This window comes from Solanum dulcamara, chromosome 6 (genome assembly GCF_947179165.1).
Source record: "Solanum dulcamara chromosome 6, daSolDulc1.2, whole genome shotgun sequence".
Taxonomy (NCBI): Eukaryota; Viridiplantae; Streptophyta; class Magnoliopsida; order Solanales; family Solanaceae; genus Solanum; species Solanum dulcamara.
This window is the reverse complement of record NC_077242.1, coordinates 6,122,625-6,148,738: the sequence shown is the minus strand read 5'-3', so window position 1 is coordinate 6,148,738 and position 26,114 is coordinate 6,122,625. Positions and strand designations below refer to the sequence as shown.

Genomic DNA, 26,114 nt, shown 5'->3' with positions numbered 1-26,114 from the left:
GACGTTTTGATGACCGGCAGGTTCGTGACCAGTGTCCCTTACCTCCACATATGTGACATATACTTTCTGAATTTTTCTTTGGTATAGCTTATGACTTTTCACTCTTTTTTTTTATATTGCTGATCATTTCTCAGTGCTAGTCGAGCATCATGATTATAATTTTTTCTTCGACCACGACGGGGTCATGACCTCTTTCTTGTTGGTTATAATTTGCCTGATTCACTTAAGGGAGTGAAAAAGAACCAACGGGCTGACTATCATAATTTTTCATTAATAATTCATTGTGGCGTTCAACAATAAAAAAATGAGAAAGTAATTCAAAATATTTTTTAAAACCCTTTTCGCGATATTGCTGCTACAGGAGCATATTCGCGGGTGAAAATGTGGAGTATGTTTTTTCAAGTTTGTCTTGCTTAGTGATTTCTTCCCCGCATAAATTTAACTGTGCTATAATTCTAAACAAGGAAGAATTATATTCAGTTATATTTTTAAAATCCATTAATCTCAAATTTAGCCAATCATGACGTACCTGTGGAAGGATGACCAACTTTAGGTGGTCATATCTTTCTTTTAAATTCATCCACAGTTTAAAGGGGTCTTTTAATGCGAGGTACTATAATTTTAACCCTCGTCACGATAGTGGCGGAGAAATATCATGGCTTTGTCACGATCTTGACTAGATGCCGTATTGTCATTTATGATGGTGTTTGCCAGACCCATCGATTCTAGGTGTATTTCGACATCTAGTGCCCATGATGAGTAGCCTTTTTCAGATGTATCTAGAGCAACAAATTCAAATTTAGAGATATTAGATATTTTAAGAAAATAAAATTCTTATCCTTTTATTACCTTCTTAAAATAGCTCAAAGTGATGTAGTCTCGTACTAATAATGTGTTATAAAATAAATTAATCTAGCAATTTAATAAAAAAAAAGAGATAGTAAGAGGATGAGAGAATTGCCTCTACTCTTTTATTAATTGTATAGCAACAATGACTATTTATAGCCATTGCAAATTTGAGAACGTAACAAATTGATATAAGTAGAGGATGTGTGACAAAAGTTGTGGAAAAAAAAATGATGAGAAAAGAAAGAAAAAGCAAAGAGGAAAAGGATGTCCACAAACACAACAATAGATAGTTTAAATTTTTTATCAAGATAAAGAAGAAATTTAATTCTCGCTCGAAATAAATTTGATTTTAAAAACAAAATTAGAGGCAAAAATGATTTTCACCTATTTCGATTTGAATAAACCTGAACTTGTAATGATGTGGCTAAACTAGTCTCCACTAACCCTAGTTCTAATTATGAACTGCTTCTGGAATCTTCTGCAAGTTTCCTGACTCTGTTAGTTTCACTTTTCCGGTCTTCCCCTTGCAGTTTCCTACTCTATCAAATTCTTTCTTCACACAAATTCATATACAAGCAAACCTCATTCATCAATCCAACAATCCTTTTTATTCTCCAAAACAAAACAAAAAAACAAATTTGTCAAAGTGAAGAAAAGGAAGAGAAACGAAGTAGTAGAAGAGGAGATGGGGGTCGATTATTACAAAGTATTGGGTGTTGATAAGAACGCTACAGATGATGATTTGAAGAAAGCTTATAGAAAACTTGCCATGAAATGGCACCCTGATAAAAACCCACAAAACAAGAAAGAAGCTGAAGCTAAGTTCAAACAGATCTCTGAGGCTTATGATGTATGTTTTCGATTTTTACTTGCGTGTTTAGTTCAAAGTTTCAATCTTGTTTCCTTTATAGTCTAATGGGTTCTAAATCTTTGATTCAATGTTGCTAAATTAGAGGGTTTTAGAACGTCTAGTGTTTATAATTTTCAAAAAGAATGATAGGTTTATAGGATGATTATCGATTCATTAATCTTCTGAGTGTTTTGTGTCTATCAACATCACTTGTTTGAATGCAACAAGAAAAAAGTCTCATTCTTTTAGATCCGAATTAATCCTTCATAATTTGGAAGTTTTGTTAAAGTTCGAATAGAATTAAGGGTTTATTGATTTTTAATTTGGTGTACATTCAATTTGTTCGAATTGTGTAACCATCAAGTACTGAAGAAAAGTTTGAAAGATCAGTAGTGAAAAGAAACAGTTTTGCCCCAAATAAGTCACAGCTCGAAACGAGAGGCAGAGCTCGGACATTAAATGATTTATTTTACAGATTCTCTTTTATTGTTGTTACTAGATATTAAATGATTTGAGTGTTAAATAGATGACTGATGTTTTCTGCATTAAATTTACTAGGTGCTTAGTGACTCCCAGAAAAAAGCTGTGTATGACCAGTATGGTGAAGAAGGGCTGAAGGGTGGGGTGCCACCGCCTGGAGCTGGTGGTCCTGGTGCCAGTTCAACCTACTTCTCTACTGGGGATGGCCCTACTGCATTCAGATTCAACACTAGAAATGCTGATGACATATTTGCTGAATTTTTCGGCTTTTCTACTCCATATGGAGGACCTGGAGGGGGTAGGGGTTCAAGGTTTGGTAATATGTTCACTGATGATATATTCGCAGCATCCTTTGGTGAAGGAGGTGGTGGTGGTGGTGTTCCAATGCATCCATCAGCCCCAAGGAAAGAGGCTCCAGTACAACAGAACTTGCCTTGTAGTCTTGAGGATCTCTACAAGGGTACCACCAAAAAGATGAAAATTTCTAGAGAAATTGCCGATGCAAGTGGGTAAGTATCAGGTTCTTACAATTCGTTTTACTGGTCAAGGTTAATCACTTTTTATGTTGAACTTCACTTTTGTACTTATGAAATTGCTGTGGGAAAGTAATGGGGGTGTTCATACAGTCTAGTTATTGTCTTGTCTATTAAATGTGGAGCTTCAATTGTCTGCCTGCGATGTTGCACGGTTGGCTGATAGATCATTTCGAATTACTGGGAAAACTGAAAAAACAAACTTGTCACCATTTTCTGAAACAAACACCACCTTAGAGAGTGAAGGCAATACTTATTATTCAACATTTCAATTAGACCGCAGTACTAAAATCTGGGGAGGGATTTTGGCCAGTGATGAAAGCCCAACATGTGACATGTGGGCAGGTGGAGGAGCAGGCTCAATATTCACCAAGTCTGAATCTTGCATCCCTAGCCCTTGAGATTTTCTAATTATTATAAAATGGTTTCCAATCCACCTACTCCGTGTCACATAAGAAACTCACCTGTAGGAAAAGGGAAGTCATCAGCTACGGAAGTTGTCTAAACAAGGATACATAGTCTAAAGTTGGGGTGTTATCTATGTATTTTGGAGTCTGGTTAGTGATCATTTATAGTAGTTCTGTCTACTCTTGGGAATGTGAATTTATGGTTGATATGATTCGGTGATATTGAGTTTCTAGCTGCCCCTGTATTGGCTCTAAATAATGATCAGCTAAATGATTCCCTGATTGACATTGCAAATACATGTGACCCTGTTATCTTTGACCATGTGGGTCTCATCACTGTAGCAAGTGAACCTTAAGTATTGATATCAACTCCTTGAAGTTTTAGGAGACCATGCATGACAGCCTTGTCAAACCTATCAGTACGTTCTAATTTAAGAGAACCTTAAATATTGATATCAACTCTTTGAAGTTCTTGGCGGCCATCAACTTATATTATCCATATCTAGGCCAAGGGCCACCCACGACAGCCTTGGCCAACCTATCTGTTTTAGGGTTGTTCAAAATCGAACCAAAACCAATAATCTGAACCGAAAAAAGGCTATTGGTTTATCAGTAATGGGTTATTGGTTTAACGCTTTGGTAACAGTTTAAGCTTTTCTAAAAATAATAATCAGGTATTGGTTCGGTTATCAGTTTGTCCAATTTTCTTAATGGGTAAACTGATAACCTGATAATAAATTTACTAAGAAATTACAATTGTTGCATAGGTATCCTCATCAGCATGCTTAAAAGCCATGTACAATATAAAAATGAAGCTAACTTCCAGTTAGAAGTTACTTGAGTTCTCCCATAATTTGTTAGTCTTCAACAATTCAAACCTTTTGAATTCCAATAGTTAGTCCAGTTTTTGAAAGTTTATAATCTAAGTAATCCAATCATTCTGGCGAATGGTTATCATTTTGCGCTGAACTACTTTTAACATTCCATCTCAAATTCCTAATCTATTGTTGAACCGAAAAACCGTTCCCATTTGTAATTCTAAATTGGCCTGATCCACTTTTTTACCCACACCCAAATCACTCTCATTCTATCTCTATCCTGAAAATGCTGTTGAGCCTCCAAAATCTCCCAATTCCTTTGTCTTTTTTCATATGTAACAAAATCAAGTTTCATTAGATATATTTACAAGTATTTTAAAAAAAACATGCAACACATGTTCCTAGGACTACTATATAGAAGATATACTATATCTTTTGAGAATTGAGTGGTATCATTCTACCTTTCTATTTCTTCTGGGAAATATCGAGGATAATGGAATGGTTGGGCTAGTTATTTCCTGACATCATTAATTTTTGAGAGATTTGAGAGAGTAGGGTAGGCTGTCTACATCACACCCCTTGAGGTGAGTCCCTTCTTCGGACTCTGTGTAAACACAGGATACTTTGTGCACCGGGCTGCCCTTTTGAGAGAATAAACCTGTCAATTATTCCCTTGTTAATTGCAAATTATGTTGATTATTCTTTTAGAACCTGAAATTATAACTTTTTGTTATGCCATTTTGTGACTATTTAGCCTGTCAAATCTTGTCTCATTGAAATAAGAGAAATATCATGCATGATTTCAGATTGAGCATCTATGAAGCCTAGCTGTAGTGAATTTACATTAGGTCAAGTTGGGTCCTTCAAACTCATTTGTATTGAAGCTGTAAGTGCAATATGAAGTCTTTGAAATCTCTGTGAGGTCTTAACTAATTCCAATTCTTGAGATTCTGAATACATTGTTGTTTGTTAGTGTCATCAAGTTGACTTATATTCTGTCTCATTGCACGAGTTATTTGTAATATCAGGGTGCACTTCCGATCTTTTATCATTTGCGCCCTGAATTCCATTCCTGGCCCTCATTTCAAGTGGTTGTTTTCCCTGTGCCTTTACTAGATTACTCCTATTGTGCTTAGTTGATATCCATTTCTCTACTGAACTTATCCCGCGTCCTTGTGTTGGGTGCAGCAAGAGAATTGTGCAAGAGATTCTAACAATCGAAATTAAACCTGGTTGGAAGAAAGGTACAAAGATCACCTTCCAAGAAAAAGGGAATGAGCAGCCAGGTGTTATTCCAGCTGATTTGATCTTCATAATAGATGAGAAACCTCATAGGGTTTTCTCGCGTGATGGGAATGACTTGATTGTCACACAAAAGATTTCTTTGGCTGAAGCATTAACCGGTGCTACAGTCCATCTCACTACTCTAGATGGAAGGAACTTAACAATTCCAATCAACAATGTGATTCAACCAAATTATGAACATGTCGTCCCAGGTGAAGGCATGCCGCTTCCAAAAGACCCATCAAAGAAAGGAAATTTGAGGATCAAATTTGACATCAAGTTCCCTGCTCGTCTCACCATGGCTCAGAAATCTGGTATCAAAGAGCTGTTGGGTTCTTGAGCTTTATGCAGCTTTGGTGCTGGTTTTGTTGTGATGTGTAAATATTCTCATAAAAACAATTTAAAGTTATGGAGTGGGGCGATGGTTTAGGCTCGTAGGCGCTCTTCTGTTCCAAAGTAGAATTTTGTTTTTGTTTCTTATGGGTGTTATCCAATGTAACCATTCAACAAAGGGCAATACCTTTTCTTTTTTTGGAGTAAGTCCTCAAAATTTACACGCCTTGCGGTTGTTGAATCATTAGTGTTTTCTCGTGTTTTGGCTGTTATGAATGTTATCAGCAATAGAGATGTTGGGAATATGCTAATTGCGTGGGTGAATTATTTTATAGATGTGTCCACTTATAAAGAATTAAAGCTACAGAGTCCAAACCTTAGCTTTCTTTGTGGAGATTGATTTTGTGTACTAATTGTGTGTTGCCTATGTTTTGCAAGCTTCGTTTCTTTTCCTTCTATTGTCTGGTCGGAATTGCGTATAGAGTTGGCAGCTGTAGCCTGTAAGCATGTTGGTAATAAGAATTGTCTTTCCATTAGATGTGCTCCTTGGCTGGTTAGAATGAGATACTTGATTTAGTAATTAGTCCTACTTTTTTGTATCAGTCGCTCGGTAGCTACCCGAGTTGTATGAGGCAAAAACACTCTCAATTATGGTTCGAAAGCCGAGTTCCAACATGGAACTCAGCCTCCAAACCATGGAAATCTAGAAGGGTGATTGAGCTTGGAGGCTTTCACATGAGAAGTGGTGAAAAAGGTAACGAGCAAGGAAGAATGAAGACATTGTAGTGCTAGACCACGTTTAGAAGTGAACGCAATATATATAAGCCACATTAGATTACATGCTATGTAATGCATATGTTAGTGTAAAAGTGAGGCACTGTACTATTTTCAAGTTGGATGCTAACTATTAACAGTTAGAATAGATCTAATGATTCTTTCACAACAACATTGTCGCTTCCTGAAGAGCGTATCGCTGTAACTCTCAACACGAGCACTGATAGAAGACGCATAGAGAATTTATCCATCAACCTTCCTCATTTTTCGCACTCATGAGGAGAAAATACCCTTTGGGTTTAACTTAAGTAGTGACTACTGCAGTGTTCATGAACAGTCGTCAATTGCTATACTCGGAAGATGATTCTGAATCTTTATTTGGGGTTTCAATAAGTTCTTCATCCATAAATCTATCCCCCTCTTCATCGGACTCGCCATCAAAGTATCTTTGGACATTTTTATCGTCCAATCCATCTTCTTCATCCTCGTAATCACCAACACCATCATCTCCATCTTCAGCAGTTTCAGTATAATGTCGGCCAATACTGTAACTCACACTAGTTGACGCATGATCATTTCTACCACTGAAAGAACCGTAGTCAACAACCATTAGGTCTTCATAATCATCGACGGTTGCTTGACCTTTATAATCTTCACTTCCGGATGTTCCAGAATCACTGCCATTATCACGCGCCTCAAATTGAGGTGTTTCTTCATCTTCAACTTCGTTCCAATCTTGCTGACTGGTGATGGGCACTTCTTCAAGCGCAACTTCTTCCACATTCTTGACTGGCTTTTGTCTATTACAAACTGAGCGACGACCTCTTTTACGTCTTCCTTTGCCACGGTCTCGACCTTTCCAGGCAGGAAGATGGTCTAGTCTGTCGCTGTTCTTTGTTGAACTTCTCCGGGCAGATTCAGATCTGGATGCATTGACTTTTCTCTGAGATTTGCCTCCACGGACACGACAATGAGCTCCTCCTCTTACTCGATTACGCCCCTGCCCTGAATTAGTATGTCCGCCTCCCACCTTAACCGAAAAATCTGGTTCTAGCTTTTCATAGTCACAAGCTTCAGCAGATATAACCCTCGCAACTCTCTTCATGTCAGCATAATTGGTTTTAAACGGCTGAGGCATATACGGAAAAATTCAATGTGTGAATATGAAGTCACCCAGCAGAAGCTTGAAAAGTTTACAGAATCAATCTCTAGAGCAGGAAAAGAGCCATCAGCACATATATGTGAAGCATGCAGGCTAAGAATCCAAAATTGTTATTTATGCAAAATCAAAGTGGTCCTCTAAAACGCGAAATCAGATGTTCAAAGTCCTCCACAGTCCACAGAACCCACTTTTTATAAGAAATTTGGAGGTTGAAACCAGCAAATCATTGACCGTAATTGGGATAAAACTGGTGTGATCTAAAGCATTATCATGGATTCAAAGAGGGGAATGTTTAATCAACATGATTCAATGAGGGGAATGTTTCATCAATCATATTCTGGGGTCAAGCGGGAATAATGTTGGAGGGATGCAAGAGAATGAAATCCTTGAAATAAAATTACTCCATTAATGTGCAAACATTCCTCAAATCAGATGAAACAGCTATCTATTAGGTCAGAACAACAGAATGAGAAGCTTACAATGAAATCTGCAGATTCTTCATCTTTCAGAGAATCAGCTTTCTGCTGCTGTGTATAACAGAGGGAGCAATCAAGTTCCATAAGCCTGAGTGCAACAGCAGATGTTGTGTGAGGAACCCAAGGTAACACCGCCATCCCGTCAAGATCGGAGTTGCTAACAGCACCCAACAACTCATTTGTAGTTTCATAATTTGATATCAAATGTTCCCTCTTGATAGCACCTTCCAATAATGTCAGAATCTAAGAGACGGACACAGGAAAAGACTGTTAACAATGTTATTCAGATATAGACAACTTATACAGTAAATGTGCTACAAGAACCGACAGAAAAGAGGACAACAATAAGGTCAGATAGGGTGTGCTTTTTCGTTCATGATGCTTAAGTAGTGACTCTCAGTCTTACGTTAGACTCTTCAAAAATGTCGATGGGTGCGTGTCAAATACTCCAAAAGTAGTGCATTTTGGAGAATTCGACACGGATGTGGCAACAATTTTGGAGATCCCGAGCAACATAGCTCTCAGTAATTATTAGGTCTTTCTCTAAATATTCTTTCATTTTTGATGAAGAATCTCTCAGTAAATTTTGATGAGCTAATAATTCAAGTTGATATGAATGATCAGCAAGCAGGACATCGTATGTGTCAAAACTAGAACAACTATAGACAACAAGAGGACCTGAAGGAGGTCACCAGCTGCTGAAGCAATATGCAACTTTGAACCCCAAGATCTTCGATATACTTCTGACCAAACAGGCTGAAGAGCTTCAGGAGGGATACAGGCCTATAAAACAAGTATCAACTTCCATGAAATCAAAAGCACATATAGAAGAAGTCACAAGCAAAATGTTCGTTCAGAAGTCGATACGGAAGCCTGAGACTAGATCCAATGATGTAGAAGAGAGTATGTTACCTCCACTGAAGCTAACTGCGCTCTTAGCAATCTAACTCGAAGAGGAGGTAATGAGTCCAAGATACAGAGAGGCCAAAATAGATCCTCCAATTTCTCTTTGCATTGAGCTACATGGTCCAAAAAATATGAACTCTTTGCCAGACTGAATGTCCTATGACAAGAAGGACAGTGTTTATCTTCCAAGAAGTACGTGTCATGGCAATTATTACAAATACTGATCAAATTTTCGCATCTCATCCTTCCATACTTCCTTGCACATAGAAACTGGGAATGAACACATTCTTCCCACATCCATTTCTCTGTATCAGCATATCTCCTCAAGGCATCAGTGTCCTCCATCTTGTTCCTTCCAAACCCAATAAGAAAGGAAGTAGAAGGTTCTGGTGTTTCACGATTTGAGATACAGATTGGGCTCTTAGACCTACCAGTATTTGAACAGTAATCATTGCTAGGTACTATTTCAGAACTATCCTCTTTCAAGGAGTTTCCAAGTTTCACTTCAGTGTACTTATGCCTCCTAGCAGTTCCCTTGAAAGTTGCTTCAATATTTTGAAGCATTGAATGCAAATGAGATTCTCTTATTCCACGAATATCCAAAGAAGCCATTAAACAATTGAAATCCTACACGTAGAAGAAAGAGATTTTAACATAAATAGATATTTATATATATGTGGTTGACTAATATGTTAAAAGCTTAAAAATACAACCTCTGACAGATTAAGAAAAGGGAAAACATAATCCAGAAATCCCTCATTGAAAGACGAGGGATAAATGGCTGTGGTAAGGACCCTCCACCATTAAGGATGGTGGTTCTGTTGGCTCCTGGACAGAGGTGTTTGGGGTTGGGTTTTACCACATAAAAAAGAAGTGTATGTGGGGGTTGGAGGGGGGGGGGGGGGAGGAAGGGGTATGTCTATTGATAATGCACATAAATCCAGATGAGGTAAGGTGAAATTAGCCCCCTCAAAATAAATAATGGTAACTAATGGCATAACTGTCCCACAAAAGCTGCTGATGCAGAAGGTTGAAATAGAAGTTGAATTTTACTACCTTTTCAGAATCAATTAGCCTCCATCTACTATCACGTAACTCAACAAAAATCCTGCCAGAGCCTGGATCATTTCGAGAGGGTGACGTGATAAACTGCCAATACCGGTTACGTCTGCGATCTTGACCAAGGGGCAGAGACCGATAAACAAAAGTCTCTTCCGCCCTATGGCCAATATAAGCTTTCAGCTGGGAACGCGACTTTTCGGCAACATATGCAAAATGCTGGAGCTGCGAATTATCCTGACCTCCATAGATCTCTTGCATTGGGAAAGTCGTTTCTACAGCTACATTACTAGGATTATTGGGTTCATCTGGTAATTTATGCATGGCTTCCTGCTGAAGAGAAGGAATGTCTGCCACCTCATTGTGGCCACCATCAGCAAGCAATAGACTTTGCCTTGCCTCCACGGAAGTAACTGAGCAAATCTGTTCAGTGTTGTTTCCAACTGATGGGTATTGTACCTTCAGTAAGAACTCCTCCTTGAAACGACGTTTATCGAGCTGTGCCTCAGCCCAAATCTGCTTCTTCAATGCAGATGCAGCTTCAAGTCGCTCCTGAAAAGATTTCACACTAAGTTCACTGATAGGAAAATTGACAAGGAAAGCATCCAAGACATCATTATCAACAAACCTCTAATACAAAGCGAACAGAATTCCCCTCATTTGCAACACCAATCAAGGCAACAAGCGCATGAAGGCGATCTTCAACAGTGAGATCAGAGTACTCTCCTTCCATAAGCCCTTGGACCCATTTTTGACCAGCATTGCTTTCATCAATGACAGTATCTTCTTGACTGAGATGACCTGCATCAACACCACTTGCAGCTGATTGATCACCAGATAACTCCCCGAATTTTACTGAATGCATTATTGTGGTTGAATTCTGCATACTAAGATCTTCTGGTGTCTCAGTCAAGTCAAAACTAGAATTCCTTCCATCAGCTCTGACGGTTTTATGGGATTCAGGAGTCTCCACAAATTTTAGCTCGGAGACTAAATCATCAACTTCAGGATCGTCAGCAGCATCACTTTCAGACTCATCATCCCTATCAACCTCTTTCTCAACATCCTCTGCTTCTTCTCCATTCACGTACTCATTTTTAAACGCTCGAATTTTTTCCCTAGCTGCGGAAAGAATGGCACCAGCATCAGCAGGATCTTTTCTGTAAGGATCACGTACACAATATGTCGAAGGAGCTGTTCTCTCAAATAGCTTTGTATCCCTCGATAATGCAGCAGAAATAGATGCTTCAGGTGTCTTGCTGGTTGTCAGATCCCGAAGACCAGATTTCTTCACCCAAAAAAAGAAAAAGATAGTCAACTAAAAGTGCAACAGCAAACAACATCACATGATCACCAAATAACCTAAATCCTTCACAAACTTCCAGATAATAAGGATCAGCTGAAGTACCTGAATCTTTTCAGCAACTTCGAGGATATTAAGTCCCTTACTTCCCTCAAGTGAAAGAACATGAAATGCTGCAAATTTGACTGTTCCAGGTGTCAATCGATGCCTAGATCTCCGCAGATTAGAGAAACCTCTTTCTCGCATTTTGGCAACTGCTTTCTCAGCAGCAACTCCACTCCGTAAGTTGGAAATAATATCTGTCCCATTATTGCACTGTAGTAGCAACCATGTTGGAGGTGCCACGATAAGAGAAACCACATGAGTAAAAAAAGGAATCAAATCACATGAATCATGGGTTTAACAAGTTAGATCCAACTTGTTGTGAAACTCTAAAGGCAAAATGTATAAACTGGGCATCAGAAGTACCTAGTATTGCCTAGGGCTTGGTGGAACACATTATCCAATACTAGTACTGGTGGGAGGTAGTGGGCACCTAGTGAAATACTCGAGGTTTGCACAAGATAACCCCGACACACCATTATAAGTACAAAAAAAAAAGTACCCAGTATACTAGTGTATTGAACACTTTTTCTTACATGATTAGAAGTAGAATAAGATGAATGCGAAAAACCTTCTTGCCAAACACTACATCCCAAACATATGTATAGTTTCATTTTATCTTATATTTTTGAGATACGTAACACCCATAAGATACATTCAAAATCAACAAATCAGTCTATTGAGGCAATCAATCATAATGTTTGCTAGATTGCTTAAAACTATTGAATATCCAAAAAAAATGCTGAAACAAAGCTCATCAACAACCTTCTAACCTAACTAGCAGTGCAAGCTTTTTGAGATACGTAACACCCATAAGATACATTCAAAATCAACAAATCAGTCTATTGAGGCAATCAATCATAATGTTTGCTAGATTGCTTAAAACTATTGAATATCCAAAAAAAATGCTGAAACAAAGCTCATCAACAACCTTCTAACCTAACTAGCAGTGCAAGCTTTTTGAGCCACTATTGCAATCAACTGGTATTTAATTAAGCTGAACTTGGCAGACCAGCCTCTCTACCTCCACAAGGTAGGTGTAAGGTTTACGTACACTCTACCCTCCCTAGACCCCACTTGTGGGATTTCATTGGGTTTGTTGTTGTTGACAGACCAATTTCTTGAGGAGGTGAACATAAGGAAAAGGAAGATCATACCTCATTTTCATCACGTGGATAAGCTGGTTCAACACTTTGTTTCTTTAGCTTCGGCCCAAAACCAGCAGAGAGTGCAAATTGCCGCAGTATTTCAGGCCATGTCAGGGCATTCAAGTGGCTCTGCCAACTTCTTATGTCAAAACCCCATGCATATGCCTGTTACAAAGTACATGACTAAAACACTTCACAATGATGGGCAACGAAACACATCACATTCCTAACCAGACAAGCAGCAGAGACCAATAACATAAAAATCTACCCCTTCAACAATATCTGGGTGCCCGCCTCCAGGATTTGCTCCACTGTTTGGGTTTGCTCCTACTGCACTGGCAGGTGTTCTAGCAACATCTTCAATATCTTTTATTATCAATTTGAGAAGAGCAATATGTATCTCTGCGAGCAGCCTTGGGTCCTGAAAGTAGGGTGTCCTAATATTATATCTATGCAATTAATCTGGAAAAATTCAAATTGTAGATCCAAAATAAAGAAATGATTAACTTACATAATCGTGAAATGCTTGTACAAACTCATCCAGAGTGAATGGCCAGAGATGGAGAACATCTGAAAAAGTAATTAAGAATCTCCAAACCTGAAGAGAGGAAGGACAAAAGATATCCTTAGAAAATGTCCCTATTCATAAACCAAAGCAACCCCAGATGCTTATAGGGCTAATTTCACCATATAATCTGGTTGAGAAATAACCCTGTAGGAGTTCCATAGTTTTCATTCACTCCAGTCCAAATACAAAAACTTTACTGCTGATAGGCAGAATATAATGAGTATCAACAGTAATGTCCATGAAACACAAGGTTTTACTTATGGGAGCTCAATAAAGTCATAGTTATCTTTGATGTTAATACCCCTTGCCTTCCAAAATTTTATCAACCAATTCAAACATTGTAAAATGTTGACATTTAGGATGGACTTATTTCTAAATTAGGTGGATATCTTGGTAAAATTACAATCAAAAGGGATGAGTTAAGGTCAGAAGACACCATAAACATATAGTAACTATTTCCTTTTTTCTTAGAAGGTGTTGTCGTGGAGATCCGGATGCTAAGATGGATGTGCGTCATAACAGATTAGATAAGATTAGATATGACCACATTCGCCAGAAGGTGCAAGAAGCACACATTGAAGATAAAATGTAAGATCGCTTGAGATGATTTGGACATGTTCGGCATCGATCGATAGATGCACTTGTTAGTAATGGTGAAACTATGGTAAGTGTAGGTGCTAAGAAGGGACAGGGTAGAACTAAAATCACATGAAGTAAGTGGTCTCAAAAGACCTGCAATTGCTTGGTATCAATACATAATTAGCTAAAGATAGAGCATAATGGAAAGAAAAAAATCCATATAGGTGATAGCTACTAGTTGATGATAGGTTTTAGACTCGTGTGGAACTTTTATTTTTATTTTTCTTATTAGTAGTATTATATATTTAAGTGTTTATCACTTTTATTTTATTTATTATGACGATGGTATGATATGAGCTTAAATGACTAAATGAGGATTCATATAGCGACCCAACTTATTTGGGACTGAGACATAGTTGTTGTTATGGAGTCCCAGCCAAACTGCATATGCCTCGGACAAATTCACCATGCCCTACTACCTCTCACCAACACACACCATATAACTCTACGGCTCTACCAATGGAAGCTTAGACAAATGGGAAGAATTCACCAAGTCATATCTAATGGAATCCGAACCTTGATACTCAAGATTGTTACTCCGCCTCTTCAATCGGCAATCGCTATGCCACCTCCTTTGGCGCTTATGATTTTGAGTAGACAGATTCCAAAGTTTGCCACTACCAGAGAGGGAGGTATCACTTTGGGAAAATCCCAACCTCAAGAATCTAGTAAACTAAAATAAGGCAAGGACTTTCCATGCTTGTGGAAAGTTAAAATGTCGGAGGAGGATTGTACAAAATGTTAAATAAAAGTTTAATCATGGAATATCAAAAAAAAAAATAACAAATAGACAGCACCACCACAGACCAAACAAAAGCTCCACCTCCTCAAAATAAAATGATAAATTAAAAAGAACTGTGTGTTTTAAGTAAGAAGAAGATGGCAAATGGTCTCACCATTAAAAGATTACCCACGTCCTCCTCAGAGCACATCCATGGCTCAGCTCCAAATGGCTTTTTCAAGCAGACAGTCTTTGGTGGAAATTCATTGAGCATATCTGAAGCATAAATTAATTTTGGATACTTAGCATCCTGAATAGAAGTTATAGTAAATAAACCACAAGGAACAATCGATATTGGTCTGAAATGAAAAGGGGGTAAAAAGGCCGTTCAATTGCTCTCAAGATATTTCAAAATAATAATAATCTATCTCCCCTTGTATTTGTAACTGTACACTGCACAAAACATATCAACTAAATTCATACAACCGCATAATTCATTAGAATCAACTTCAAGTCAACCAAGGCTTAATGTTCACAAAATAACAAATCATTAACCAAACAGAGAATGGTTTCTCTGGAGTTCATTCGTTTCCAATAAAAAGGAAGGAGCAAAATATTTGTCATTTGGACTTCTCAAATAATTTTCAAAAGATAAAACAATGGAAAAAAGAAAAATAAATGGCTCATAGGTTTCAACTTTTGAGTCAAGAGTGCTCATTTGAATGCAAACAGGACATTTCAGTACATAATAAGTCAGTGAGCATGTCAATCAACTGCATCTGATAAGGGCATGAGATGCTAATACTCAAAGACCATCCACTCTCTCTAACCATAGAATAAAAAGGAAATACAGAATTAAAATTAAACGAGGGAGAGAGTGGAGGGACAGAGAGAGAGGAACTCAGTCTCTTTTGAAAGACATCAGTAGGCACAAACATGCTGTCATCCACAGGGAAAAGCATGAAGGCAGCGTCAGAAACAAAACAAAGCATAAATCCTGTGGAAATCAAAGAATCACTTTTCCTAAATGAGGAGAAAAGAACTCTGCTCCTTGACCTCCCTCTGTCCCATTTATATGACACACTTCTATGTTGGACATGCCAAGATGCACTTTTCCGGATGTTATTATTCACAAAACTTTCACAAGTTTACGATTCTTTTTCCGGTAAAAAGAATTCAAATTCAATTAGTTTAACTTCAATGTGATGTTTACTGTATCCAACTAATTACTACATATAATATTTTCCTCCCCTCCTTATGTAATAGACAAGTCGAAATAACATCTAAAACTATGCGCCTATTAAAATAGTGTCATATGAAATGGGATGGGAAGGAGTATTCAGTAGTAAAGACGGGAGCATTCTTTTCATGAAATTGCAGAACTGAAGAAGTCAACAAAGACTGAAGCACACATATATGACTCTGAAAGAGACATTCAACAGCACATAAAGGGCAACCTAGTGCACTAAGAGCCCGTTTGGATTGGCTTATAACCAAACAAATAATTGGGTCTGTTTGGCTTTTCTTATCTAAAGCAGCTTATAAGTTGTTTTCAGCTTATAAGCTGCATAAAATAAGTTAAGCCAAACAGGCACTAAGTTATGTCTGGGGTCCAGGGAAAGGCTGAAGCACATTGGTCTTTTGAATTGTATTTCTGCAAGAGGCTGTTTACCAAACTTATTTTTCAGGTAGTAGCAAGTAAATTTCTGATCAATATACAAGAACAAACTTCTAATACATGTTAAGTATATGTTATGGGAACTACCTCTAAATGCTTCTAGATTTTGTAGAGTTTCACTGTCAAGTGACAATGTTGAGGGCAAACCCTTCTTTGAGGCTGCTAGCTCCATCAATTCCAGACGTTCATCTTCAATTAATTCTGTTGATTCTTTCGCTATTCTTCGGGCAGTAGCCCTTACGTTAGCCGCTTTAAGCCTTGCAACCTCCTTCTCTCGGCGCATTTCTTCTTTAAGCCTCATTCTCTCTGCCTACAGGAGGTAAGGGAGGAAACAAACTCAATTTTCTGCCTAAAAACTATTGAAAGAGGCATACCTCTGATAAGGAAATTTCAAAATGATTTACTTTCATAGACTCTTTCTGCAAAAACTTCTCTCTTCGTTCCATCTCACGCCTTTGCTCACGCTGATACCTCTCTTCCTCACGCAGCTTTTCGCGGAGCAGTCTTTCTTCCTCTTTCCGCCTTTCCCTGTCCTGTCTCTCCATATCTTTCCTCATTTGCTCTTCTCTCTGCAGATAAGCAATAATAAGGGTTTCACGGATTAGGACCACCTTCCACTACATTATGATTTTGTCAGAGGTGTAGGCCTCACGTTTCAAATTTAACATTCAATGAGTAATCTGGGAGCTGGAAAAAAGAATCTATGCAGAACTCTTTTTTGGTTATTATGGGGGAGAGAGAGAGTAGGAGATAATTTCTTAGTAATTGAATATCTGTGGTCAAGGTCATAAATTCTCCTATGCTACATTCGCATTTCTGATGCAAGCAAAATATACCTTTTTTTTTTGTGTGTGTGTGGGGGGGGGGGGGGGGTTAAAGCCAGGATGAGATCCTGGGGTGTTGTATATAGTAGTGTTGTCAAAGGCGCGCTTAAGCCCTGAAGAGAGGCTCAAAACGTGATTAGCGCTTCGCCTCGCTTTATGTGCGCTTCAGTGTGGTCATCAAGGTTCTAAGACAAACTTTTCCTTGCCAATGAGCCTCTTTTGAAGAAGTGACACTATACAATTGATATTTCACTTTATCGTACCTTTTTTTCAATTTCTTTGGTCATATATTTGTCATTCATGTTTATAATTATAGGTCTTGGACTAAACATATATAATTGTATCTTTTTCTCCCTTTGCGTTTTTTTTCATTAAAGCCAGCACTTTCTTTGCGCTCTGCGCTTAAAGCCCCAATGGACCTTAGAGCTTTTTCGCGCTTTTCGCCTTTGATAACACTGGTATATAGCTGTTGCACAAAACAGAGGAGGGAATATCCTGGCCTCTGGTATACAACACAGTAAAACATACCTACTGGTATAGATAGTTGCCTAGTTGATGGGATGCTTATACTGTATACAGAATCTAGACATTTTGTAGATTAGCACCATATGGGCGTAGCATTCATGAATTGTTTTATGTATCAAAAGAATAAAATGATTGCAAGTAAATAACACATCCATCCCAACTCTCAAACAGAACATTTTACGATGAATATGAGGAGAGACCTTTCTTTGTAACATGTCTTGCTTCTCAAGCTCTTTCCGGATTCTCTTCTCATGGGCTTCCACTTCCCTTGCAATTCTTGCCTCTTCACTCTGCAAACACATATGTGAACAACTATAAAGGCCAAAATATAATCCGAGAAACAACTCTCTTACCACAGAAAGATAAAATATGTTCAAAGATTTCTGTCCACCTCTCTAAGGAAAGTTTTAGAAGATAATAACAAAATTTCATATTCAGACAAGAGTAAGGTAACATATGTTCTTTATTTTTAACAGATAACAACTTGTGTATAAACAGAAACTCAGCACCAAAGGGGGCTGGTCAGAGGGGGGTAACATATGTTCTTATATGTGTGCCTGTATAACGTTTAAAAGAATATTAGCACTAAATTCAAAACAAGTAGAAGAAGAATAGGTATCTGCTGAAACCTTTCGCTTTCTCTCCAACCGTTCCTCATCATGGATGACTCTTTTATCAGAAGGAATAAATGGACTCTCCAACGCCGTCATTGGCTGACCACTATAATTAGCCTCCACTTCTATGTTCACAATAGATCTTTGTTGAACAGCCTCAGCCTCAGCAGAAGCTGGAGATATGTGACCGTGCCTCCCGTGAGGCAGAAGATTTAAGGTCGGGATCTGACCAGGAATACTGCATCCAGAGGTCACTTGCTCACTCCCATGCATAAATGACCTCCCAGTTGATAACAAGGCTCTGGTGCTCTGAACTTCAGTTGAACTGTAATAATGAGATGGTACGGCTTGTTCATAGCTATCGCTTCTATTTGATGGTTGCTCTGGAAGAAACTGGTATTCACGCAAAGTCCTTGTAGTACCCTGGCATGAAATTTCTGAATTGTTAATTCTCCTCCAATACTGTAGGAGTTAATCTTACATCTACATATCACTAAGAATCCTCATCATCTGAATCAAAAGATGCTATACCTGATGAACATATAAATCCTCTTTTCCTTTATCATTTCTCTAGCTCCAAATTTTAGTTATTTTGGAGATATACAACAGCAAGCATTTTAAATGCCCTAAACTAGCCCTTAACTACGACAGTCTTCTTTCCTTCATCAGCTTGTCACTCTTTTCACCTTTTCTCTTTGAATTAACCAGGAATCAGCAATTGAAAATAGTTACATCATTCATGCTAAATAAATTTCAATCACAAGTGTCCAATGAGTTTGCAGAACCTGAAACCTTCCATTACTCCAATCATATAATGATACGTATCAGGAGTAAAGTACGTACAAATTTTTGGACCCCAAGAATGACAGGTGTCACTACAACAGTCATAAGGTACTGAATAAATGATGAACCAAATTAGTGAAAAATTAATCATCTAAATTCATGAAAAAGAAAAAAACAAATGAAGGATTAAGAAAAGAAAAATAATGCGAAAAAGAGTTTAAGGAAGCACTACATATACATGTGTTCTCAATCAGAGACACATATCACATTTGACACAACTCTCATGCCTGTATTTGTGCTACTTGGCAATATTGCTATTCAACAAATCAAGCAAGTTTAGAAGTTTGATAAGATTTTATAAAAATAAAAGAATAAAAACAACATTATAGAAGCTAAAACTAAAAGAACCCATCCTAGGGGAACTGTTGAGATCTTTCACCTGGACCAACCTACACTGCTACTTTGTCTTACAATCAACAGTAGATAAAAGTAGTGTTGTCAAAGACACACTTAAAGTGTGCTTAAGCACTGAAGCAAGGCACAAAACATGTTGAGCACTTCACCTAGTTTAGTGGGAGCCATCATCAAGACTCCAAGGCATACTTTTCCTTGCAAATGAGCATAGTCCTAAAGAGCCGACACTAAAGAATTGATATTTCACTTTATCGTAAGAATAAAGAGCAATTTCTTTGTCAAAATATATGTTATTCATGCTTATAGTTTGAAGTCTTGGACTACACATACACATTTTATTTTTTTTCTCCATTTGGACCATTCTTCAATGAAGCTTTGTGCTTCAAGCCCCATCAAGCCTTAAAGCTTATATGTATTTTTCACCTTTGATCACACTGGATAAAAGGAATCAGCTTCTACTAAGAAAACAATGTTTTATACAGTAATAATATTTACAAGGTAGAGTAACTGGTCTACTACAACAACAACAACAACATACTCAGTGTAATCCCACAAGTGGTCTACTAAAAAAATCTTTCTAATTATATTCCATGCTTTTGTCTAATACCCATGGTGTTCAGGATGACTTGTGCGCACCTCGACTAGTTCTGCGAGACACATGCTACCTCTACCAGCACGGGTACCAAGTAACTCTATCCACCAAGGTTACGCAAATGAGAAGAAATCGCCTAATGTTTTTGCCTCAATTGGGAATTGAACTTGAAACCTCATGGTTCTCAACTCACTTCATTGACCACTAGGCTCAAGGCCCCACCCTAGGGTGCTTATCTTCCATGCTTTTTAGCTGATACAAACGTTGAGTGACTTCATTTTTATGTTTTTTCTGAATCAGTTGTATGACTTCATTCTTTATCACACCTCTAATCAGACTTATTAATTGTTTCATTAAAAAGAACTGAGCATTGTTAACACATATGGATTGGAATAAGCAAATGAAGAGGCTGACCTTGATTGAATTAACATCTGGTCTCTCATAGATTTGAGCTTCAAAGGGTCGTCCAGCTGGTTTGTGTTGCATGGCTTCCACTGTTGCATGCACAAAGAAAAACACTCATCAACTCTGAACATACCTTCATAACATAGGGGCCACATTTGTAAAAGCATATACAACTGAGCAAATAATCAACAGAAATGAAGACCGAGGAAGATCGACTATAAATCATTTTTTTACATTTTCTGAACTAGCAGGATCATACCAACTTGCAGAAACACAAATATACATGAGACACTAGTGAAACAGATACATGTACAAAATTTAATATACAGTATCTGTCAATCCTACTTCAGCCCCTCAAAGAAAATCACATGTCCTTTTATGTTTATCAGTGTTCATCCAATTGAGGCCAAAATTACTTCCCTCAGCGGCTAGGGCATGAAAAGCAATCACAGCTCTCTCTCTCTCTCTCTCTCTCTCTGGGTTTTGAAAAAGTAATATGGAAAGCATACAGCTATACAGTCAACTCAACAGCAAATTCTTCAAAAAGTATAATTCCTGCTAATCCTCTATAACGAAAAAACATAAGAGACTAATAATTGTTCCCACTGATTCATGTACACAAGGTTTCTTTTCTCAAGACTAATTTTCCATTAGTACTTCTCACCACAAGAAGTTAAAACAGCTCGTAGTATTTCAGATGGAAGGTAAATGGTAAGCTAGTGAGGACCACGAAAAACCTAGTGAAAAAAAGTTGTGAGACAACTGGAAACCAAAGAAATTAACTATACACTTTCTTTTTTTCTTTATAAGTAGATTAGAGTTATACTTCCATCATATACTTTAAGTAATCAGTCAGGCATAGTTCCAGCAGCAAGGTTGAGGCCAAAGGAGCGCTTAGTTCTCCCGCATTTGTCTTATTTACCATTTTCTTAGCAGGTGGTTCATGTTTGGTCTTTTCGAGTCACCTGACCTGGGCTGATGGGCTTTTGTAACAGGTTGTCTCGAGTCCGTGCACCAACAAGACCCGACCCTAGCTTTGGACACATTGTGAATGATATTAAAGCTCTAATTTCTTCTTTTGAAGTTTCTAACTGAATGTTGATATTAAATAGCAAGAAGGTACACAGAAAGGGGAGGAGTAGCCTAGCCTGGTTCTTGTTTGTTTTCCTGAGCGGCATAGTAGGCCACACGAACGGTTTACTTTGTATTCATTTTTTCCAATATCTAAGTAAGCACGGGATTTGAACTCCCTCTATCCCAATTTATATGACACACTTACCTTTTTAGTCAGTCCTAAAAAGAATGACACATTTCCTTATTTGGCAAATATTTAATGACGCTATCAACATTTTACCCATGTTGGATCCCACTTATTTGGCAAAAACGTCCACAAAGGTGTATTCTCTTAAGGGTAGTTTTGGAACATTGCAAAGTCTTCACATATTTCTTAAACTCCGTGCGTAGTCTACATCACATAAAATGGGACAGAGGGAGTTGTATAGTTTGTACTCCCTCCGTTTCAAAATAAGTGGTGTTTTTATCGTTTCATTTTATTTCAAACAAGTGGTGTTTTACGTAATCAAGAAGAATTAACTTTTTTCTTCCAAAATTACCCTTATTTTAATACATTGAGTTTTACACCAGTCACCATTAAAGAGACTTCTTTCTTCAAGGCATTCAATTAGGGGTAAGATAGTAAAACACTTCTTATTTTCTAGGAGTGAGTAGTTTACTTAAGGGGTGTGTCCAAGCTAAAAACACCACTTATTTTGAAACAGAGGGAGTAATACTCTGTTCCTATTGTTTTGCACAAAATATGCAGTTCCACAACTATTCCGGAACACTTTGGAGAAACACAAAAGCAAACGCTGCAGCTATATACTGTAAAGAATACAACACTGTTATTTCCTATCAAACAGCCAAAAAAAGAGTAACAGGAAAAGTTGTTATTTTCAACTCCTCCCCAACCAAGAACTGCCCAAGGCTGTTAATAGAATTTGGAAGGAAATACAAAAATGGGAAACTCAAGATGAAAGCTTAAGAATATTGGGCAATCTTTGAGAGTTCCAACATTCACAGGAACAGAGAACAAAGAGGAACTCAACAATGCAAATTAAGGCGTGTTGTCCAATTTCTTGATTAAAAAACAATGCAAATTAAGAAAACCTTACAAGAAATCAATTAAAGAGAAGAAACGAAAAAGCGGATGCAAAGACAGAGTAACAAAAACGCTTAAGATGCCTAAAGCCATATATTATGATGCTTGAACTGAAAGGTGTGGAAACTGTATTTGAATTCAGCACATGAGAATCTTTTCTTAAAAGGTATCATTTTGTTTGATGGAACGGACAATACTGTGCAGATTGCTTAACAACTTGTGGCTTCTGTTTTTTGTAGGTTTATGCAAAACACTGCCATACAGCATGCCATAACCACTTTTGGTGCCTCTTTCATACCACTAATTCACCGGAAAAAAAGATGAAAAGTCATTATGCATGTTTCAAAAAGTTTGGTCATTGTTAACAAACCAATTGAGTTGCATAAAGGTGAAAATGAAATGGAGAACAAAGTCAAATTACTTGTATCTGCAAAGAGGAATTACTTGGAGATGGGCCAATACGAAAACAACAGCACTCAATTTTAAAACAATGGCACAGAAATTTCAGCATCTGGAGTATAGTGCACATCCATATTAGAGAGACCCCTTTTTCTGATCAGTATCTTCAGTCAACAGAATAGGATCAGAAATATCAGAAAACACTTTGCTAGGCAATATAGTATGAATTTGAGGAGTAGAGGTCCAATGCCATAAAACATACCAAAGGGGATGGAAGTAAATTAATACACCCTAGCACTATTAACTATCATCAGTAGAACAATACAATCAGAAATATCACTGAACACTTTGATCCACAAGTCATCAAACTTCATGCACATTGCAAGGCTACAAATAAGCATGGGAAGTGAATTTACCAATTGGTGCACCAAATGCACCGGGTGGCAAGGGATCAAACTCCATTCCGAGAATAGGTCCATCTTCCCTTAATGGCTCCCCCAACTGCGCTTCCACAAATGCAATTGCCCGAAGCTCGGATATAGCCTGAGGTGGCTCATAATATCTCTTCAAAGCTGGCATTTCAGGTCTAAACCGAGGAACTGCAGTTCCAGGTCGATGAACAACTCGGTGGTGGTGCTGTTGTTGCACCTGCAAGTCCATGAGACCAAGCGGACTTACTCTTGAACCAGAACCAGAAACATGCTCTTTCCCAATTTCACCACTCACTGCCATCTCATCCCCTTGTCCACCAGAAGAAATCATTGCTGCATGTGAAGCTTCTTCCTTCTTCTGCCGCTTCACTGGTGTAGCTTTCCTGTCCTTGAGCCTCCTATGGCAGAACCACATCTGCAATTGCCTATCAGAGAGGCCTAATTTTACTGACAACTCTGCTCTCAATGCTTCTGAAGGATAAGTATCAGCTACACAATTAAAATAATTAACTCAAGCCCATTGATTTGCAGCATATAACTCCAAATGCAACAAATAAACATCTTTAACTAATCAAGAATGACAACAACAACACCATATCCAGTGTAATCTACACAAGTGGGGTCTAAATGGGTCCGGGGAGGTTAGAGTGTAGACCCTATACCTAACTTTAACTTTGGAGGTACAGAGATTGTTTCCTATACACGCTCGCTATAACTAATCAAAAATTAACAACATAAAACCACTATGATACCCAATAATCCATCAAAACCCAAAATGGGGAAGATTAAAAAAAATTAAAAGAGAAAGATAACTCACTAGCATAAGTCTTCTCAAGAATCTCCAACTGAGCAGCAGTCTTCATTTTCCTTTTAACCTTAGGCTCCCCTTCTGGAAGCTTCTTTTTCCCTGCATCACAACTTCCATTTACTCCAGCATCACTAGTAGAAGCAGCAGCAACAGCCATGGGAACATCAGCTTCTCCATTTCCTCGACCATCAGACTCCATTCCAGCAACAAGATAAAAAAATTTAACTTTCCCCCAAATAAATTACACCCCCAATAATCAAAAACTAACTAGAAAATAGCAGCAGCCACCCTTACAACCCATCAAAATCTCCCCTTTTTTGTTACTTCTCTCTCTAAATTAGGGTTAGAGCAAATATAGAAAGAGAAAGAGTAAATTGGGGGTTGGTTGCTTTTAGTATTGACGAAAAGACAGAAAATTAAACACACCCACAAAGTATATTGAACTGAAAGCATTATCTATACACTCTCTCTCTCTCTTGCCCCCAAAAGTTAAAAAAAAAAAAAAAAAAGACTAGCACCCTGTAAGGACTGTGATTAAGATGTGTGGTGAGATTTGCCTAAATATTGATAATAAATAACTCTTTCTTGAAATAATTATTATTGCCAACAGCATCTAGTAGTACTAATGAAATTAAAGAAGAAGAAAAACTATGAACACAAAAACAAAAACACCCACTAAGCTTTCTCTTTCTACTACTAATCCTATTCCCACCCATCAAAAATCTAATCTTTTCTTGAAAATTGTTACACCCACATGATGAAAATATGAAATGAATATAGTATATGTTTGACTCTGTCATTCTCTGTTAATAAAGAAACCAAAAGGAGGGGTCAAAAAAAAAGAAAAAAAAGGAATTTCTTGGTATAAAATTCTTGGTGGGTATAAATATATATAGTATAAGGTTAGTATTGTCAGATTCTTTGAAACCCAAAGTTTTGATTCACAAATGGATTTGTGCTTTTGTGCTTTGGGAGTTTTTTCTTTCTTTCTCTCTCTACAACACAACACTTTCTTTCTCTCTCTTCATATTCAAGGACCGACCGGTTTTTTTTTCTTGTTATTTTGTTCGTTACTTTTTGTACTACGATCTGGTCGAGGATGTCAGGTGTGAGTGAATCGCTTTATTGGAGAGTGTTGTACACTCGCTGTTATTGCCGTTGGATGGAGCGTTGAAGAGTTATTTGAGAGCGCGTGTTGGAGAGTGAAGACAAGAGCGAAAGGGAGATGAGTTTCAGTTTATTTTCCCGCATTATGAATGTGGGGCCCAGATAAATTGGAGTCAATTTGCGTTTTTATCATTAAATTTTACGGCGTGTTAATTGAAAAAAGTTTTGTCTTAATCTTGTTTTAGATAAATATTAAGTAGAGAATGGTTTGTTTTTTTTTTAAGAGAATGGTTTGATTAATTAGTCAAAGGGGTCTAACTAGATACTCCCTTAGTCTATGTTTATTTCTCCGTATTTGACTGGACACAAATTTAAAATAATAAATAATTAATAATTTTAGGTGATATATTCATAATTTGAAAATAATTACAATAATGATAAAATAAATATAAGAAACAGTTTATTTATCTATAAAATAGTGGTAAGGTCTGTGTACGGTACACTCCTCATACCCTTGTGGAATTACGTTGTTGTAAAAATAAAATAAGTATAAATAGTGGTAAGGTCTGTGTACGGTACACTCCTCGCGAAGGGGTGTCTTGGAGTAAGTGAAAACAGCCTTTGTCAGAAATACAAGATAAGACTGCGTACAATAGATCCTTGTGGTCGGGCCCTTCTCCTGAACTTATATGTAACTTTCAGCACGAGTCAATTATGGCACCAACAGCATTAGACTCTTCAACAAAATGAAATTATATAAAACTTACAACTTGAAGTCCAACTATTTCACAAAAAATTAAGACGTTCAAGAACTTTGGGAAAAGAAGGAAAAGAACAAAAAGAATATGTACATACTGCCTACTTTATGTCAAGTCCGTAAAAAGGACGATATACTATCATTTTTTTTTGAGATATTATTAAAGACTATAAATATTTGTTGAAAATCATTAAAATTGTTATTATA

At 37.6% G+C, this 26,114-nt stretch overlaps 2 protein-coding genes across 3 annotated transcripts; one reads left to right on the top strand and one right to left on the bottom strand.

Moving 5' to 3' along the window:
• Positions 1-1,171: 1,171 nt before the first annotated feature.
• Positions 1,172-5,826, top strand: LOC129891887 (uncharacterized). The gene is made up of 3 exons (XM_055967363.1): positions 1,172-1,699; positions 2,258-2,688; positions 5,126-5,826. The coding sequence occupies exons 1-3, from the start codon at positions 1,535-1,537 to the stop codon at positions 5,559-5,561; spliced, it is 1,032 nt and encodes a 343-aa protein (XP_055823338.1). The 5' UTR covers positions 1,172-1,534; the 3' UTR covers positions 5,562-5,826.
• A 526-nt stretch (positions 5,827-6,352) lies between these two features.
• LOC129891354 (homeobox-DDT domain protein RLT2) lies at positions 6,353-25,080 on the bottom strand. 2 transcript variants are annotated; one of them, XM_055966675.1, is made up of 18 exons: positions 24,053-25,080; positions 23,221-23,724; positions 20,257-20,336; positions 18,069-18,476; positions 17,640-17,729; positions 16,495-16,659; positions 16,178-16,400; positions 14,588-14,688; positions 12,996-13,082; positions 12,753-12,905; positions 12,494-12,649; positions 11,340-11,549; positions 10,560-11,219; positions 9,929-10,483; positions 8,879-9,499; positions 8,645-8,749; positions 7,970-8,209; positions 6,353-7,457 (listed from the first exon to the last, which is right to left on the bottom strand). In XM_055966675.1, exons 1-18 carry the CDS (start codon positions 24,240-24,242, stop codon positions 6,669-6,671), a joined length of 5,337 nt encoding a protein of 1,778 aa, XP_055822650.1. In that variant the 5' UTR covers positions 24,243-25,080; the 3' UTR covers positions 6,353-6,668. The 2 variants fall into 2 exon arrangements, with proteins under 2 accessions (XP_055822650.1, XP_055822651.1); XM_055966676.1 differs by lacking the exon at positions 8,645-8,749.
• Between the last annotated feature and the right edge of the window lie 1,034 nt (positions 25,081-26,114).

Bases quoted from the DNA above. Each gene is read 5' to 3' on its own strand.
- LOC129891887 (XM_055967363.1), top strand. From the start codon at position 1,535: ATGGGGGTCGATTATTACAAAGTATTGGGTGTTGATAAGAACGCTACA. The intron at 1,700-2,257 runs GTATGTTTTCGA...TAAATTTACTAG, and splicing joins AGATCTCTGAGGCTTATGAT to GTGCTTAGTGACTCCCAGAA. The intron at 2,689-5,125 runs GTAAGTATCAGG...TGTTGGGTGCAG, and splicing joins GAAATTGCCGATGCAAGTGG to CAAGAGAATTGTGCAAGAGA.
- LOC129891354 (XM_055966675.1), bottom strand. From the start codon at position 24,242: ATGGAGTCTGATGGTCGAGGAAATGGAGAAGCTGATGTTCCCATGGCT. The intron at 11,550-12,493 runs GTATGATCTTCC...TTGCTACTACAG, and splicing joins ATCCACGTGATGAAAATGAG to TGCAATAATGGGACAGATAT. The intron at 7,458-7,969 runs GTAAGCTTCTCA...TATATGCCTCAG, and splicing joins AAGAATCTGCAGATTTCATT to CCGTTTAAAACCAATTATGC.